Consider the following 18,206-nt stretch of genomic DNA (forward strand, 5'->3'; position numbering starts at 1 on the left):
GCTCGACTTAATGTAGTCTTACCACAATATTGTCCAACTGGCAGAGGGCTGTTTCCAAATCACGTGATTGATCAAATGTTGTCATGCATCTTTTGCATGAAAATAAACGCGATCGTCACAGCAGCGGCTCCCTAATTGGCGCGTTGTGGGACCACATCAAATAATCACTGGTTTTTAATAGTAATTAAAAGGTTTTAAAAAAATATGAACAATTTCTCAACACTGCAAATAGGTGTATAGACCATGCCACTGGTGACAGACTGACACCATTGTTTATGTACCGTTAAGGCCTAAATCAGAGTATGGTCTTTGCCGAAGTCCATGGCAGTCTGTTTCCATGGTGACCAGGCAGACAGAGTAGCAGTAGCAAGCCTGCATACCTGTCTCTTTAGTACATTCCAGTTGAGTTCCATGTGAGGTCTCACATCTGGCATAGACAAGGAGTAGGTAGGTCACCTAAAGAGACAGGTACTCAGACAAGTAGATACATGTGCTCAAGATCTTCATCCTACTGTAATAAATCCACTAGTGCACAAGCTGCACAATTTACAGATGCAGGCGAGACCATAATGTGATTCTGTAATCCGAAACAAAATTATGTCGAGTTCTTAAAGAAGCAAGTATATAACATAAATTGTATAGTTCAGTTGTCATTTCTCTTTTGAGATACCAGTAATGGTTACTACACATGTGCTCTTGCTACTATGCCCGTTGCTATATTTGACATATGAATCAGAACACGCTGATATTTTCCCTTCAGCGCTACTATTTAATCAAACTGTCAAACAAGCACACACACACACACACCCATTTTGTTGTGCGCATGTTTGTGTGAGTGATAGCGTCAGAGGCAGGGGCGCACAAAACATGTGACCTATCTGGGAAGCAGCTGTCACTTCAAGGCTGGGGGATACTTGACTGTCACCTACCAGGGGACTGGAGTGAGGCGAGTGAGGGTGGAGAGAGAGAGCTCAACTCCTGGAAAAGTGAGTGAGTGAGTGCACCCGAGAAGAAGTAGAGCCAGCTAGCGGAGTGGTGACATTGGAGCCTCCATAGGTCAAAAGGGAGAAAAAAAAGCCCCAGATCTTTCTCCCCCCTCTATCTCTTTCTCCCTGTCTCCCGTTCTGCCTTGCTCTCTTTACTCTCTCTCGCTCCTCTTCGGTGGGGTGAAAGCAGAGCCCCAAACCCCTTCAAAGAGCTGCAGCGGTGGTCGCTAAGTCTAGATGATCCGGGGGGACTTAAGCTCCAGTGAACAGGAGGACAGGCAGGCAAGAGACAACGACTTTTGTAATTGAATTCAGAAGAAACATTTGGCTTCCCAGATCCTGTTACCGTGGCTGGACTTTGCGAGGATGTGAAAAGGGATTGCGTGGTTTTCTTAATTACAAGGGGTTCATAACTGGTTAAAGGCATGTTGTACATTACGTCCCTGGCAAGGTATTTATTTGGAGGGAGGGTAGGTACTTTTTGATAACTTTGGCTACGTTCTTTATATGATTAGCTTTTCTCTAAGTGGATGTCCACTAGTTGAAAGTATTAATTTATTTGCTTCAACATATCACAGGTTCAGCATAAAAATGGAATGCTGTGAGCTGCCTGTAACTGCCCATGGAGTATAACCACCAATGGAGTATTTAATAAGGATTTTTCTGTCCACTCATTAACTGCAAACAATATCGCAAAGTCAGCCACTGGTTAAACACAAAGTGTCCGAACATTCGGGACCATGAGCAACAATCCAAAGAATATTCCGGAAACAGGTACCCACCCGAGTACTGTCATACCTTCAAAACGGGCCAGAGTTACCAAGGACCCGGTCGCCCAGGACCTGGACGCGGGGAATCCCGTTCCCACCCCACCCGTGTTCCTGCGAAAGCTTCGTAAAGCTGCGGTGGGCACGGGTTGTGATATCCGTTTGAGGGTGTCTGTGGCGGGGCACCCTGCCCCTTCTCTCCGGTGGTACCATAACGAGGAACCCCTGGCCCAGTCCAAGGAGCACGACGCCGGGGGTCTGTGGATCAGGGACTGCAAGCCCAGCGATGCGGGCCTCTATACCTGCATGGCAAGCAACAGCCTGGGGGACGCCCGGAGCTGCGCCCTGCTCGCCGTCATGGACCTGGGGGATGGTAATGTTGGGGGAATGTTGGGGGGAACGTTGGTACAATGTCATAACCAATCCGTGGTTGTTGCGTAGTAAAACCTACCCTCCGTAATCTGTATAAATCTAAGAGGAAAGCTGTCAATCTATTATTTCACAGGTGCACGGTAAGCGAAGGAGTGATATTAGCGAAAGTGCCCCCACACATTCATTCAACCCTTGCTCTTCTTAAATGTACTCGTAACGCCTCGTCCCGCTGTTCCTGTCTGTTGAGGGTTGAGGTTAAGTTTGACTCCCCTGTCTAAATGAAGACGTAGTTCTTCGGGTGGGGTCGGTGCGACGGCCTGCTTAATCTGTCACCGTGTTCTGTTAGTACAACTGAACACTTGACCTTGTGACCCTGGCACTGGGAATCTGCAAGTGAATGACACTGTATCAGACAGTGGTATATTTCACAATGGAGGTGGTCTCAGTTACAGTTGGACATGCCCTCAGAAATGTCGGGCTCATTGCCGTCCCATTAACAGAAGAATGCCATGTGATTCACCAGTCAGTAAGAGTCATACATATGTATAGTATATACCCTTGTGGTTTCTGTCTGAACATCCCTGGAGAACCACTTTTTCCTCACTATCAGTTGCCAAGTGATAATTTATGCTTCTGCGTTTTTGCTTCTTTTTTTTTTTTTAAACCAATGAAGAATTGCAGGGAAAGAGGATTAACTCCACAACCCGCTACACACGAATTATCCCAAATGCTAATTTACGATAACATCTGTTCATTTCAATGCTCTGTTTGGCTTTTGTAGAGCGGATCATTTCATAAGGTGCTGTCGGAGCGTATTGTTACCACCGGTGGTACCATTAGCTTAGATTCCATGTCACAAGGGCAGCGACGTCATGAGAGAAGACACAGTCGTAACTGGACTCCAAACCACTGCCCTGCGACACACTTCCTCTGGTTCACTAAGTTTAACTAGAAGCTTATGGGTCCTGAGGGCCCAGGTCAAAATAAGTGCACTCTTTAGGGTCCTGGGAGCCATTCGGGACGCAAGGCCAATTGTAAGATGACGTTATCAAAGGGAAAGCAACGATAGTGACATTTAGCGTTTTCTTTACACGCTTTTGTGTGCTATTAAGTCGAAAGCACTGCCTTGTTCCCATTATTTCATGAGATACTAGCTATAATTAGAATGCTCTGGGGCTGCTTTGCTCAGGGTGGGAGGAGTGACGGCATAAATTTGCACTACCAGACAGTCAGGTGAAGTCTGGGGGAGATGAATGTACCTTTTTGAAAGGCTAGACGCGGAGCTCTCTTTAACTCCCTCCGCTCTCATCTCGCTCATCCTCTCCATCTGTATCTCCTCTCCACCCTCTCCCCATCCCTCCTCCTTCATCTCTCTCCATCTGTGTCTCCTCTCCTCTCCACCCTCTCCCCATCCCTCCTCCTTCATCTCTCTCCATCTGTGTCTCCTCTCCTCTCCACCCTCTCCCCATCCCTCCTCCTTCATCTCTCTCCTTCTGTGTCTCCTCTCCTCTCCACCCTCTCCCCATCCCTCCTCCTTCATCTCTCTCCTTCTGTCTCCTCTCCTCTCCACCCTCTCCCCATCCCTCCTCCTTCATCTCTCTCCATCTGTGTCTCCTCTCCTCTCCACCCTCTCCCCATCCCTCCTCCTTCATCTCTCTCCATCTGCCCTTTCCTCCTCGTGCTTTAATCATTTCTCCCACCTCTCTTGATCTCTCTCTCATTCTTGTTTATTGATTCCCTCCTTCCCGCCTTTCTCCTCACCCCTATCTGCTCATTTCCAGGATGGCTTTAGCCTTCTCCAGATAATCTCTGCCTTATCACCTTCCCTCCCCCTTCTCCCATATCTCCCTTTTCTTTCTCTTTCTCTATTCCTAAACCCCTTTCACTGTTACTGCTGGCCTCTGTCAGAGGACGTCTTTTTTTTCTCAGTCTCCCCTCTTCTCAGTTTGCCTCCTCTCTCTTTTCAGAGGAAAAACGCCCCCTCTCATTTTTCCTCTCCCATCAATGACACTTTGAGCCTTTTTCTTGAGTCTCTGACCAGCACCTCCTTTTCTTGCCGTTCCTGCCGTTCTCCCTCCCTCTGCCACCTCCCTGCCGTCCCCTCAGTGGTGTTGTTGGCCTCCTCGCCAGTCCGCTGTGTCTCCCTCTCCTCTGGTGAAATCTCCCGCCATGACCGCACACGCAGCAAGCAGCTGTCAGATCACTCAGCACCTCCTCCTTTCACCCTTTCCGTCTCTTTCCCCTCCCTCCCTCCCTCCCTCCCTCCTCCCACTCCCCTTTTCCAAACCACCTATATCCACTAGAAACCTTTGCACATGCCTAAGAACATTTCCGCATAGCCAGACTCTGACTCGGTGCAAGTCCCTCTGGGTAAAAACGTCTGCTGAATGACTGAATGCAATGGTGTTCGTCAACCATGGTGAGAAATAACAACCCTGTCCATTTCACCTCTCTGTCCTCCATCTCTCCAATTTCAACAAGTTCCAATTGCCCATTTCAAATCCCCCTCACTACACCAGACCTCCAATTTTTTTGTCCTATATTTATCCATTTCCAAACCTCTGCGTTTCTCCCTTGGTCTCCTTCATTCTTTCCCTCTCTCCCCTCCTCTCGGCCGGGCTTTATTTATGGTGTGGTATGTGGCAGGGCCCTTGTGTTCCAGGGATGCGTGGATTCCGTCGCCCTCTCCTGTTGCAAAAGTACACATCACACATACCGTCCCTCAGTCGGGCCGAGACCATGGACAGTCACGCACTCAATCACAGTCACCATGACGAAAGAGAGAGAGAGTGATATGGAGGGAGGGAGTGAGACAGAAAGATGGGTGAGGGAGGGAGAGGGTGTATTAGGGTGGAACGGGTAGGCGATTATTCTAGTAACAGAGGACATTTCTGGATATGTGTGTGTGCCTGTGTGTGTGTATGTGGGTCTATCCGTCTTCGTTCACACCCAGTTTTTTAGCCGTGTTCTTCATTTCTTTCTGTGTCACACTTTGACCTTCTGAGCCATCTTGCGACCGGCCCTTTAAGAAGTCAGTCGACTACGCCGGCCATATGGTTGGGCAGCGCTACGTGTGCCGCCCTCACCACCGCGTCCGTCTGTGACTTTTGGCACATCACATCGGTCTCAGTAGAGTATTGGCTTACACCACTGACTCAGTGACTTGACACAGGGTTATTCACAGAGCCAGGCGATGCATGACCAAAGAACCAAAACACCTGGCTCTATGTAAAACAACGACCTGCTCTAACCCTGACCCAAATGCCAGATCATTTTCACTCCAAATTATTGAACTAGTGTTCCTCAATGACTTTCTTCTGCAAGTGCACCGGTCCCTGATGTGTCGATTCATTGATTTATATGATTTACTGCAAATAAGTACTTGTTTTCGATTTTGTTCACAGGGTTGCCATTGCCAATAACTGTGACAAAGTCTTTTATGAAAAAGATAAATCTTTAACTTTCCCAATATTTTACCTCAATCAAATCTTCCGTTTCTCTCATATTTTGAGTGCAAGATCAAAATGATAAAATAATGATATTTCTTTCATAACCATTTCTGCTTATCTAGAGGGGGCAAATCATTCTGAAGGGCACTGTATATAGCTGTCGTAATGATTATCTGGTACAGCGGATGACCAGGGTGGGAGGCATCAGCGATGATTTTACCTGCAGGCTTTCTAACTCTGGAGTCACGTAGGACCTCCATGAATGGCCGGTTGCAGACAGATTATTTTTCTGCAGATCGTACAAAACATGGCATGCGGTGATGGAGGATGGATTGTTGCGTAGAACCAGGTCAGGAGAAACTGGGAGATTTTTTATTATTTTGGAAGCTGCAACTTCTTTGTAATCACTTGCAATGTTTTCCTCCAACCTGAGATTGTTGGAGACGATGGACTCTGGGAATTTGAACGATTTTGCTAAACTGACAGCTGATCCCTAAATCATAAGGGGTGGGGGTTGGGAGCCTTTCTTGAAGTTCACCATCACTCAGGTCGGTGCAAATCCATTTTAATTCCACTCAATTCAGGAAGTACACTGAAATTCCAATTCATTTTTTTATGAAGGCAAAGTATAGAAAATATTTGATTTGGAATTCTTGAATTCACTGGAATTTAAATTGAACTACACCAGCCTGACCTCCAACCCTGACTACCACTTCCAACCCTGACCACCACTTCCAACCCTGACCACCACCTCCAACCCTGACCACCACCTCCAACCCTGACCACCACCTCCAATCCTGACCACCACTTCCAAACCTGACCACCACCTCCAAACCTGACCACCACCTCCAACCCTGACCACCACCTCCAACCCTGACCACCACTTCCAACCCTGACCTCCAACTCTGACCACCAAGCGCAGCCTTCAGTGATGAAACAACCAGAGAGGTGTAATCTCCAAACTGAAGAAGTCTGACAGACTGTCGGAGGTACAGTTGTTTACAGTGAGTTAAAATGATCCACTGCCAGAAGGAGTTGGATGCGTTTGGTATCCTTGTGTCACAGTTGTGTAGTGATGGAGAGGAGGAACCAGGCGCAGGCAGAGCGGGATTCAATGTAATATTTTAATGTAAAATAAACACAGAGTACTTAAACTGAATGAAAACAAAGGCTTAAACTAAACTAAACGCTCACCACTGCCGTGAAACATACGTAGACAGGGAACAACAACCGACAAGTGAGGGGAGCAGAGGAGAAACATTTAAACACATACTGATGACTTAATTGGGACCTGGTGTGAGTGATGATTGGAGACAAGACAATGAATGAGTCGTGAATAACTGGAAGGGTGAGTTCGTGGGTGAGTTCGTGAATAACTGGAAACCAGGAAAAGCGGGAGATGACGGAGCTGTCCGTCACCTCACCGTCAAACCTTGCTTATTTTATTATTGAAATTATCTTGAAATAATTTGAATTACTACAATTTAAAATATGTACCCCAATTAACATGATTTGTGATTTTGAAACTAGAATAGAAAATAGTACAAAGACCAAATATCAAATGTTGAAACTGAGAAATGTTATTGTTTCTTGAAAAATATATGGTAACTTTGAATTTTATGCCAGCAACACGTTTCAAAAAAGCTGGGACGGGGCAACAAAAGACTGGAAAAGTTTTTCAGAAGTCTTTCAGAAGTAAAGATGGGGAGGGTTTCATCACTGGGTGAAAGACTGCAGACAAATAGTGCAACAATTTAAGAATAACGTTCCCGGAGAATCCAGAGAAATCTCTGTACGCAAAAGACAATGCCGAAAACCAATAGTGGATGGCCGTGATCTTTGGGCCCTCAGGCGGTACTGCATGGCTCCGTAGTAAAAGGTCCAGGGTGCTAAACTGGCCTGCCTGCAGTCCAGACCTGTCACCCATTGAAAACATTTGGCGCATAATGAAACAAAAAATACGACAAAGGAGACTCCGAACTGTTGAGCAGCTGAAATCATATATCAAGCATGAATGGGAAGACATTTCACATAGAAAAGTACAGCAATTGGTCACCTCAGTTTCCAAACGCTTACGGAGTATTGTTAAAAGATTATAATAGATTCAACTTTATTGTCCTTGAACAAGTATAAGTACAGTGAAATGCAGTTAGCATCTCACCAGAAGTGCAAATAGAGGAGGGCAGAAAATTTACAAGTATTAAGTATATGTATATTACTTTGTATTGATGTGCAATGAATGCAAATGCAGTACAAATGGCAATGCTAAATGTGTAGTTAAGGCAAATAGAGAAGGGCAGAAAATGTACAAGTATTAAGTATATGTATATTACAAGTGGATTGTATAGATGTGCAATGAATGCAAATGCAGTACAAATGGCAATACTAAATGTGTAGTTAAGGCAAATAGAGAAGGGCAGAAAATGTACAAGTATTAGGTATGTTACAAGTGGGATAATAGTTGTGCATGTGCAAATGGCATTCTAGCAGTTGATGTAAATTGAAGGAGTAAGGTACCATGTGCAAATGGGATGCAGCGATAGCAGCAGTGAGGTCACTGAAGTGGACATGTTTATGTAACAACTGTAAAAGAAAATGCTAGTACGATTGCAATTCTAGGTGTGCAAAGAGGTAAATTGAATGTGCAAGGTGCATGTGCAACTGAAAAGCAGGGATAGCAACAGTGAGGTTCCTGAGGTAGACACATACCTGTAACAATAGGCTCTGTGCACCAGCGTAGTAACGAACTTCCGCTTTTGTCTAGAAGTCGGCATTGCAGTTTCCGGTTTACTTACTAATACTCATCTGCATTAGTAAACACCTAAACTCACAACAAGATGAGTGATGCTGTAGTAATATAATGTACGTGACTCATTTAAGTTTCAAGTGGGGCATCATTTTAATCAGGAGAATGTCCTCTTTTTAATAAAATATGGCTTGCGCCATTCAATGACCATTCAATAGACTAGAAATAGTTTGAAAAGGCGATTATTTTATATACTTCCACGTAACGCAGGTTTAAGCGCAATTAATACCATATAGGCCCAGATGTTTACTTCCTATGCCAGTTGTTATTTTTCAGTTTCGTTGTGAAATGAGGTTACAGTAGTAAAATAAAAGAGGAGACCTGTTTTGGTGCTTTTTTGAGGCTATAGAATTATAAGCTTAATTCAGGTTAGAAGAGGCTAAACGAAAGTTCGTTTCAATTCACTTGCTATGGGGACGCACTAGCGTTCCAGCTCAGCCAGCGTTCTTTTTCTGTTTTTGAGGCTGGGGTGACTTTTTATGCGTTCTATTATCCTGCCTAATACTACACTAAAAACGAACACGTCGCTAACTAGCTTACACCACAGTAAACTACTTACCCTCGTATTTGTGCAGATAACTCGATACGTAGTGTTTGAATCCCTTGTTCCGCTTGCTTGTTGGAGCAGCGGACCAGGCATCAACAATTCGATGGACATCACTAATGCTTATTTTAGGCAGGTCTTGGAGACATCTACTAAAAACTGATCGCCTAAAGTAAACCGGAAACTGATATGCCGACATCTGGCTAAAGCGGAAGTTCATCCATACGCTTGTGCACAGAGCCTATTGAAAATGTCCATTATCAGACATAGCAAGGAAGTATCAGAGTAGCACATAGGGAGTAGTGCAACAAGGACCCTGAGAGGTGGGGGGTGTGGTTAGTGATGGGTCACAGAGTTCAGCAGGGTTACAGTAGATGGAAAGAAACTGTTCCTGAGCCTGCTGGTGCGGGAACGAAGAGACCTGTATCGCCTGCCTGATGGTAGGAGAGCAAACAGTTTGTGGCATGGGTGTGAAGTGTCCCTGATGATGCGCCCTGTGCAGACATTGCTTTTGCTGGAGGTCTACAATGGCTGGGAGATGGGCATCAGTGATGTGCTGGGCTGTTTTCACCACCAGGGCTTTGCAGGGCCATTTGGTCAGCTACAGAGCGACCGCAAAATTACACTGTGGCACAGTTAGTCAGAATGCTCTGGATTGTGCAGCTGTAAAAGTCCACAAGGATCTTGGAGGACAGGCGGGCCTTCTTCAGGCTCCTCAAAAAGTACAGGTGCTGCAGTACCTTTTTGACCAGGGCTGAGGAGTTGATGGCCCAGGAGATGTCCTTGGAGAAGTGGACACACAGGAATTTAAAGCTGGACACGCTCCACCTCAGTGCCATTGATGAGAACTGGGGCGTGACTGCAGCCTTTAGACTTCCTGTAATCCACAATGAGCTCCTTGGTTTTCTTTGCTTTGAGGACCAGGTTGTTATCAGCGCACCATGCCGCCAGGCGCTTGACCTCTTCCCTGTAGGCTGACTCGTCATTGTCACTAATCAGACCTGTGGATAGGAAGTCCAAAGTCCAGTTACGGAGAGAAAGGCTGATCCCTAGGTCATGGAGTTTGTTGACCAGCCTAGGATGGATGACCGTGTTGAATGCTGAGCTAAATTCTATGAATAGCATTCTGACATAGGTGTTGGTTTAGACCAGGTGGGTCAGGGCAGAGTAAAAAAGCTGTGGAGATGGCGTCCTCTGTAGAGCAATTAGACCGGTAGGCAAACTGGTAGGGATCCAGTGTTGGGGGGAGGCAGGACTTATGGTGGGCCAGAACTAGTCTTTCAAAGCACTTCATGATTGTGGGGGTGCGACAGGTCGGAAGTCATTCAGGCTAGATGGAGTCGACTGTTTTGGCACTAGCAAAATGGTTGCGGTCTTGAAGCACATTGGGACAACCGAAGAAGAGGTAATGCAACACAGTGGTAAACATGCCCCTGTTCCAATTTTTTTTCAAAATGGGCACATGTTTTTCCAAAAACTATTACCTTTCTTAGTTTCAACATTTGCTATGTTGTCCTTGTCCTATTTTGTCCTATCCACATCATTGCATTCTGTTTTTAAATTTTACACAGCGTCCCAACTTTTTTGGAAACAGGGTTGTATTGATCATGGAGGAAAATCAGAATGTTACAGTACATGGATACCCCTGTTTAACTTATCCGGCTCCTAGACAGTACTAGACACAACTATATTTGTTTACGCCAAATATGGTGACCATTCAATCTGGTTTCCTTATTAAGTCTGTGGTTTTGTGTACAGTGCCTTCCATTCTTGTTGGCTCCCTTGGTAAATGTGAGTAAAACGGGTGGTGAAAAAGTCTTTATTGTTTTTTCAAAATATTAACAAAAATCAAACCTTTAATTAAAGTAATACATTTGAAAGAAAACTACATTTTTATCATAAAAACTTTTTCTCAAACATATGTGTGCCACAATTACTGTCAGACCTTCATTTAATACTTTGTACATTCTCCCTATGCCAATATAATGGCTCTAAATCTTCACCTACAATGCGTAAGAGGTTGGAGAACACATTGCGAGGGATCTGAGATCATTCCTCCATACCGAATCTCTCCAGATCCTTCAGATTCTGCGGACTCTCTTGAGCTCATCCCACAGGTTTTCTATAGGGTTTAGGTCAGGGGACTGGGATGGCCATGGCAAAACTGGTTTCTGTGGTCAGTGAACTATTTTTGTGTTGCTTTTGAGATGTGCTTTGAATCATTGTCCTGCTGGAAGATCCAACCATGGTCCACTTTAAGCTGACTGAGGCGGTGAGGTTTTTATTTAATATCTGCTGGTGCTTGAACCAGGGCCTATGGAAGAAAAACAGCCCACAACATCAAATATACACCACCATAATTTGCAATAGGGATGAGGCACTTTTCTGCATGGCTATCTTTCTGTCCATGCCAAACTGACCTCTGGTGTTGGTTTGAAAAAAAGCTCTATTTAGTTCTCATCTTACCATAGAAACCGGTTCCATTTAAAGTTCCAGTAATGTTTGGCAAACTGTAGGCACGAGTTTGTTGTTTGATGACATCAAAGGGTTTTTATGGCAACCACAAACAACTTGTGATTATGTAGGTGGCGTCTGATTGTAATTTTGGAGAGTTTCTGACCCCAAGATTCAACTAATCTGAAATTCTCCAACTGTGATCCTTGGAGATTTTTTGGCCACTCAAATCATCCTCCTCAATGTGTGTCAATATAGAAACACATCCTATTTCAGGCCTATTGTTATTATCTCCAGTTACTTTACACTTCCTGATAATTGCCCTGATAGTGAAAATTAGCATTTTCAACCGTTCAGCTATTTTCTTGTTCCTGATATGTGCAGCTCAACAATCTTTTTTCCACATCATAACCGTATTCTCGGATCTTACCCATAGTGACGGATGGATATTGGAAATTTGGCCTGTGTGTCACCTCATATTTATACCCAGTGAAGCAAGAAGTCATGGCTTAACACTTAAGCGTTCCTAATCACACAGCTGAACCTAAAAACATAAAATATGAATGGAAATATACTTAAGTTAACCTTTCACTCATATTAATTTCTAGGGGTGCAAATAATTGTGGCACACGTCTTAGAGAAAAATATTTGTCTCATTTATTTAACATTTCTTTCTTTCAATCATATTACTTAAATTAAACGTTAGATTTTTGGGAGTTCTTCGAATGAAAAACTTTAAGAACAAACAGGAAAAAAAATAACACAGACCGTTTCACCCATTTTTACCAAGGGTCCCAATATTTGTGGAGGGCACTGTAGCAAGCAATGCTAAAATTAACTCTACTGTAATTTAACTACACCATGACAAGAATATATCTACTGCACATTTATAGCTCTACTGTATGTCCTAGACTCATATAGTAAGTGCCCTCCGGCATTTGGTGGCCATTTCCAAAATGTTATAGTGTCAAGCATGAGACAGGTTTAGTGACAAGAGACATGGTGGTGAATCATCCTGTTCAGATTTAGAATATAATGTAGTCCACCATATTGGTACTGTTTTTGATTCATCATTCCAAAGTTCATCTCTTTTTTGAACAGCTTTTTCAAGTTCTACATGGCTGACAGCAATGCCTTTGCCGTAGACTCTGGCTGTCAAAACAGTAAACAGCTTACACTCACAATGTTGTGTTATGCCTCTCACTTTTTCATTGATTTCAGATTCTGTTTGAATGCATCAGCGACGTGCACACAAAATCACCTCAGAATGATTGGCACTCTTGATAAAGATGAGGTAAAAAGTGTATAAAATAAGTAAAACAAATCCTAAAATGACACTATAACAAATGTAAAAAACTGAAAAACAGATTTTGTTTAATAATTTATTATAATTTACAAAATGATTGGCACTCCTAAAGATTTGCTAAATAATGTATTAAATATCAGATCCTATATTCCTAGCATGCTACGACTACATTAAATCATGAGATGCATCTGCAGTTTGCTTTGGTTGTTTCACATCTTTTTGCGACGCACTGCAATAGGAATTATTTGAAAATAATGTCACTGTCTGATGTTGCTGTCACTTATATTGGAAATGAAAATACAGTGTTTCCAGAAACATCTCTATTAATGAGCATTTAATTAATTGCCTTTCGTTTCTAGGGAATACAACAAAGCTCAATATTTATGTGAGGATTTTTTTTCCTCCAGAGGATACTGTATGTTAAGACCTGAAGCCAATGTATCAGCAGTAGGGGCTCTCTCAGTCAATCCAACCAGAACGAGAAGAAGGCAGGACGGCTAAGGTCGTCGCGGCCTTGTCTGTAATCTCCCTATTACACGGGGCAGCTCCAACGCGGGGGTACAGAGGAGGGGTAGCAGGGTGTCTACAATACCCCTCTCGAAATAGACCGCCGGGCTCGTTGGTGTTGTGTTGGAGTCAAGGGTGACGGGAAAAGAGAGAGAGAGAGAGTGTGAGAGAGAAAGAGGGAAAGGGCCTGAGAGATTTCTGCGCCAAGGCAGCCATCTTAAGGAAAATGTCCCAGCCCTGGCCATGAAGAACACAGGATGTCTGGAATGGGTAGGAGGAGAAGCCATCTTAAGGTTCTCATCATCTTTGCCTCCACCGTGTTGGGCTAAACATTCCAGCTAAGGAGAAGCAGACATCCCTTGGCTTCACAACCCCCATGAATTGAGTCTAAAACCAGGAAGAAGGTTAAGATAGCAATTTGATTGTAATTTGGGAGTTCAGACAGAGGGAAGACAGCAAGAATCGATCAGCTGGAGCCATGCTGAAGAAAGAGTATGTGGATGCTCGTAAGGCTTTGAGAAGTGTGAGGGACGGTGTTACTGGCCTCAGGAGAAACAAACCCAAAGGTGAGTGTGAGAACTCTAATCGTATGGATCTGTGTTGGTGTTTTCTTATTGTCAACCCAGCGGTTCGAACCCTGAAGCTGACTGGCGGTAAACTGTGCTACCTGAACCGTCTACCACAGTTATGACATCACTTTTTACTGCTCTAATTGCATCAGTAACTGGTTTATGATGACAGTAAAACACCTGCACGTTTGTGGTGCGTGATCAATAAGCCTGGGCTAAGGGTTCTGGCAAATCTGGGTTCTGTTGTACTTAAGAGCAGCTATTAGCATTTGTACACTGGCCATATACAATACCTCCTCCAGGCTTATTGCTTGACATTTGCCACCAGTTGGATGTTTTGCGCTTACTGGCACCTAGAATGAAGTAAAGAAGGTTGGTTTATGGGAATATCAAGCCACACAAAAGTCAACACGGGACATTTGTTTCTCTGTTGCCTCCCAGTAAACTAATACTTAATTATACGATATTGAAATGTAAGTATTTCCTTGTCCTATCCTTCCTTTTTTTATTACAGTTTGGGACCAGGATGTTGCGAACCTAACAGGTGTCGACAGGCTGACACAGGCTTCCAGTGCAAACCAATACTCATCAGCAGGCTATGAATAGTTTCTCCCTGATGATGACAACTAGATACGCAAGCTCATTCCCTCTGAGGACAGTCTATTTTCTATTTTCCAACTATCTGCAGACGCTGAGCAAATTGACTCGGCATTGTATACATAAAAGGACTATCTAATTACTGGAATTATTAGGTAGTACATTGTTTAACAGGACAACGTTGCAAGACTGCGTCATTCCCAGCCATGGGTTGTAGTAAATATGTTCTCTCCCGCAGAGGGGGAGGGGGGGGTCAGCCCCCATTGAACCCCAGTTGTCTGTTAGTAGTTTATATCAGTTCGTCTTGACTGTCCGGTCGCGTGGTGAGTGTTTCCTAATTTTAGTTCATACTAAAGGCAGAGTAACCCAAGTGTATCTCACAGGATCTTTCTCACTCCGTTTCTCTCCATCCCACCGTCTTCCTCTGTCTCTCTCTATCTCTGACCTCCTCTCTCATCTGTTTCCTATCAACCTAGTCCCCTGGCCGGTTGTGTGTCTGACATAAAGCAGGCCCCGAGAATGAGATAAGGTAGCTAGAGGCATCTGTGTGACGGTAAATCACATTACATTCCGTGAATGTAATCCACGGTCACGGACCACCATGTTTTATTTAGGCAAATCAAACACTGACTTTTTAAGGTAAGCTGAGATTCTAAATGCCAGTGTGATTGGTATAATTGAAGGAGAAATTCCAAGACATCCTGAACAGACAAAATGGTTTTCCAAGCAATGATCTTTGGCCAGTTTCCGCCCACTAATGGTTAAGGCTAGGCCTGGAGAAAAGACAGCTGATTCTAGATCTGTACAAAATGTCACCCTGTAGTAAGAGATGAGGGGCCTCAGTGTTTGTCCTGTCATGTTTATGTTTGTTCTCTCTAGTTCTGCTTCAGGGTGTGAGGTTTGGAGGGCCTGGATTAGGTGATAGGATCGGGTTTCTGAGGCCGGCAGCACAGAGATGCCTCTACATCCGTCAAATGGACATGGGTCTCTATCACACGATGTATTTCTACTGGGTGTGACTCACACAACAATGAAATGTCTTCTACAGTAGAAGGATATAACTCTGGTAGAATGTAAAACCATAAATGAACACTTGGTCTAGTAGAATCTTCAGGGCAACATGAATGATTAACTGTTAGTTTTATTTAGAAGGCTGTGTTGGTGTCATCTGTTAGGTGACAAAAGCTGAAAATCAGGACACCTCCATTTATCTTGTTCCACACGTACACACTGCTGGTGTCAAAGTGTGTTGGTGTGTAATGGAAATGTGTTTTCTTTCTTCATATTCAAAATCCAAACAGGTCCCAACGCCTCCTTGGTGTCGTGGGATAAGTAATTATCGAGAGCAACTCTGAATCAATTAGGGTTAACTCGACCAAATCAAACTCATAGAATTAAATTTATGATGCCGTTTTTACCTCAGCAGTTGGCACAAAGTGCCTAATACAGGGGCTGGAACTAAAACTCCAAAGAGCAAAGCAATTAGATGCAAGGAAGAAACCTAGAGAGGACACAGCTCCAGGGGTGTAAGTGTCCTGTTCATGAACAAGCCACCTTTCGTTTACTTGCCCAGTGACTTAACCACACAGCTACTTTACTGACATCCTTTTATTGTGTCCTGTGGTAGAATCTGTTGAAAGAAATTAGTCATACTATATATATGAAAAAACAATCAACAACTTGATTAAGATGAGCCCACAAGATGAGTCTGTTCTAACTCAGGGAGCTAACGCCATGATGAATGGTTCTGATAGATCTTTAGGCCTGGGGAGCATACATAAGAGCTGTGCTATGCCGACTCCCCTCTGTCACAAAATCAATGTGCTTCTGGAACGTCTGCTCTGTTTCTACTTGTTTTAAGCTAATTACAACAGAGTATATGCTCGTCATTGTACTGTAGCAGCAAATTTCAATCCTGGATGTGATTCAAGTTTTTTCGGCCTCTTTTGATTTGACTTATGATGGAGAAGGAGGCTAGGAGAGGGGACCTCTTTAGACTACAGAGATTCAGACATGCAGGTAGCATGTTGACTTCCTGGTACGCAGTAGCTGTGAAATGACCGTCGTCTTGTTTGTCTTGCAGCACATCGCAGCTTTGACACCTGCTTCTTCAACTTTTTTTTTATTGGACTGCTGTGATAGGAGGAATAGTGTGATGATTAGTCCAAAGACATATTGATTCCAGTCGAGTGAATTGTGATGGTAGGACTGTATCTCATATCACACAGAAAGCTTTCATATTGATCACCCACTGCCAGAGAAAATCCCTTCTTTCTGGAGATGCATGGGGTGAGGCGATGGGAGGAGGGGCGATGGGAGGAGGGGCGGAAAGGAAACGGATGGAGATGTGACAACTATTCAAGCAGCTTTTTAAAAACCAGAACACCGCTGAGTGGCTTTATTTTTAGCTTTAGTCAACTTCTCTTATCAACTACTGAATGTGAACATTATGAAGGCTGAAGCCAGAAAAAGGCTAATCTATTGCAACTACCGTGAATGGTTTGTTTTCTCAGATTTATGGTCATGTGATAATAGCCCCTGGGTATCGATTCTATGTAGCGGACCAATAAACAGAACAGGCAGTATGTCTCACTTAGAGTTATAACGTTGATGTTTGGATTTTTCAGAATAGTAGTTGATGGCAGTGTGAAAGATTTGGCCTGAATTAGAGAAAATGCCTAATCTAGATTCTGGATGGATGGGTGGTTTTTACAAGGAGATCTCAGGTACAGTTGTAATTAATTTTAGATTGCAGTAATTTGATGGATGAGGTGTGGAGGAAAAAGAAGCCTGAACAAACAATACATTATGCAGTGTGTGTGTGTGTGTGTTTGTGTGTGAGCATGCCTGTTATATGTATTGTGACCACATTTAGGAGAGTGGTTGGTGTATGTTTAAGTGTGTTTGTGTGCATGTTTACAGTTAGCGTGTGTGTGTATGTGTGTGTGTGTGTATTCCACATATACAGCATGTGTAAATGAAATCCCCACAAGGTCTCACCAAAGTTTTTTTGGCCAAGGTTAGGTTTAGGAAAAAACATACTTTTAGGTTGATACATTTAGGTCACATTTTTGACAGTTACATTGTTGAGGTTTAGATTAGGCCTAGGGAACATGGATATCTTTGGTCAGAGTGTTAGACCTCAGGTACCGACAAAGACAGAAAGATAAATGTGTGTGTGTCTGTGTCCATGCGCGTGTGGCAGCCGTTCTATCAAAAGGCAGGTTTGGGTGTGTCAGGTGATAGCAGTGTGAGCCAGCTGTGTTTTTTTTCTTTTCGGTTCCTCATCCCTCGTACCTCAGTTCCGTTTACAGCATCTGTTTGTTCCAAGATGTCTTATTTATTGTTGATGATTATTCCTGGGAGATCTGACGAGCGGGGAGGCGGAGCAGAAAGACATCATCCTATTTTTCCCACATCTCTTATTGATGCGCTCCTTTTCCCTCACACTTTCTGACCTAGTGACACACTAACTAATGTATATCGAAGAGGTAGACACGCTGGGAATAAAGCACCACAAAGACCAACACACAACCTATCGTTGCTATTAAATGTACGAATGCTTCCGCTGGGTTTTTCTCTCCCCTCTATTGATTTGTTTATCTGTTAGGGGCTGAGGCATTCATAGCTTTTTGTGTCGTGCAGCAGCTAGCTATCAAAGTAATTTATCTCTGCACCATATCTGGTGTGGATAGTGTTTAGGGGCAGAGCTGGAACAGATGGAAAAGAGACATTCATCTGTTTTTACTGGTGCCCATAGCTGGCTTTTATTTAGCGTGGCATCTCCCTCCACCAGCGATTAATAAAACGTCACAGATCTGTACTCTCAATATATAATTGATGCCTTGG

The 18,206-nt window shown here is 43.8% G+C and overlaps 1 protein-coding gene across 11 annotated transcripts in view; it reads left to right on the plus strand.

Moving 5' to 3' along the window:
- The first annotated feature begins 1,149 nt into the window (after positions 1-1,149).
- Positions 1,150-18,206, plus strand: part of spega (striated muscle enriched protein kinase a) — a 64,537-nt gene continuing 47,480 nt past the window's right edge. For 7 of the 11 annotated variants that reach the window (XM_020042376.3, XM_020042377.3, XM_020042380.3 and 4 more), the window contains exon 1: positions 1,151-2,126. In XM_020042376.3, the coding sequence (XP_019897935.3) occupies positions 1,727-2,126 (400 nt within the window). In that variant the 5' untranslated portion in view covers positions 1,151-1,726. Of the gene's footprint in view, positions 2,127-13,636; positions 13,758-18,206 lie in introns of all 11 variants that reach the window. The other 4 variants (XM_020042381.3, XM_020042382.3, XM_034289652.1 and 1 more) reach the window with 3 other exon arrangements.

This window comes from Esox lucius, chromosome 22 (genome assembly GCF_011004845.1).
Source record: "Esox lucius isolate fEsoLuc1 chromosome 22, fEsoLuc1.pri, whole genome shotgun sequence".
Taxonomy (NCBI): domain Eukaryota; kingdom Metazoa; phylum Chordata; class Actinopteri; order Esociformes; family Esocidae; genus Esox; species Esox lucius.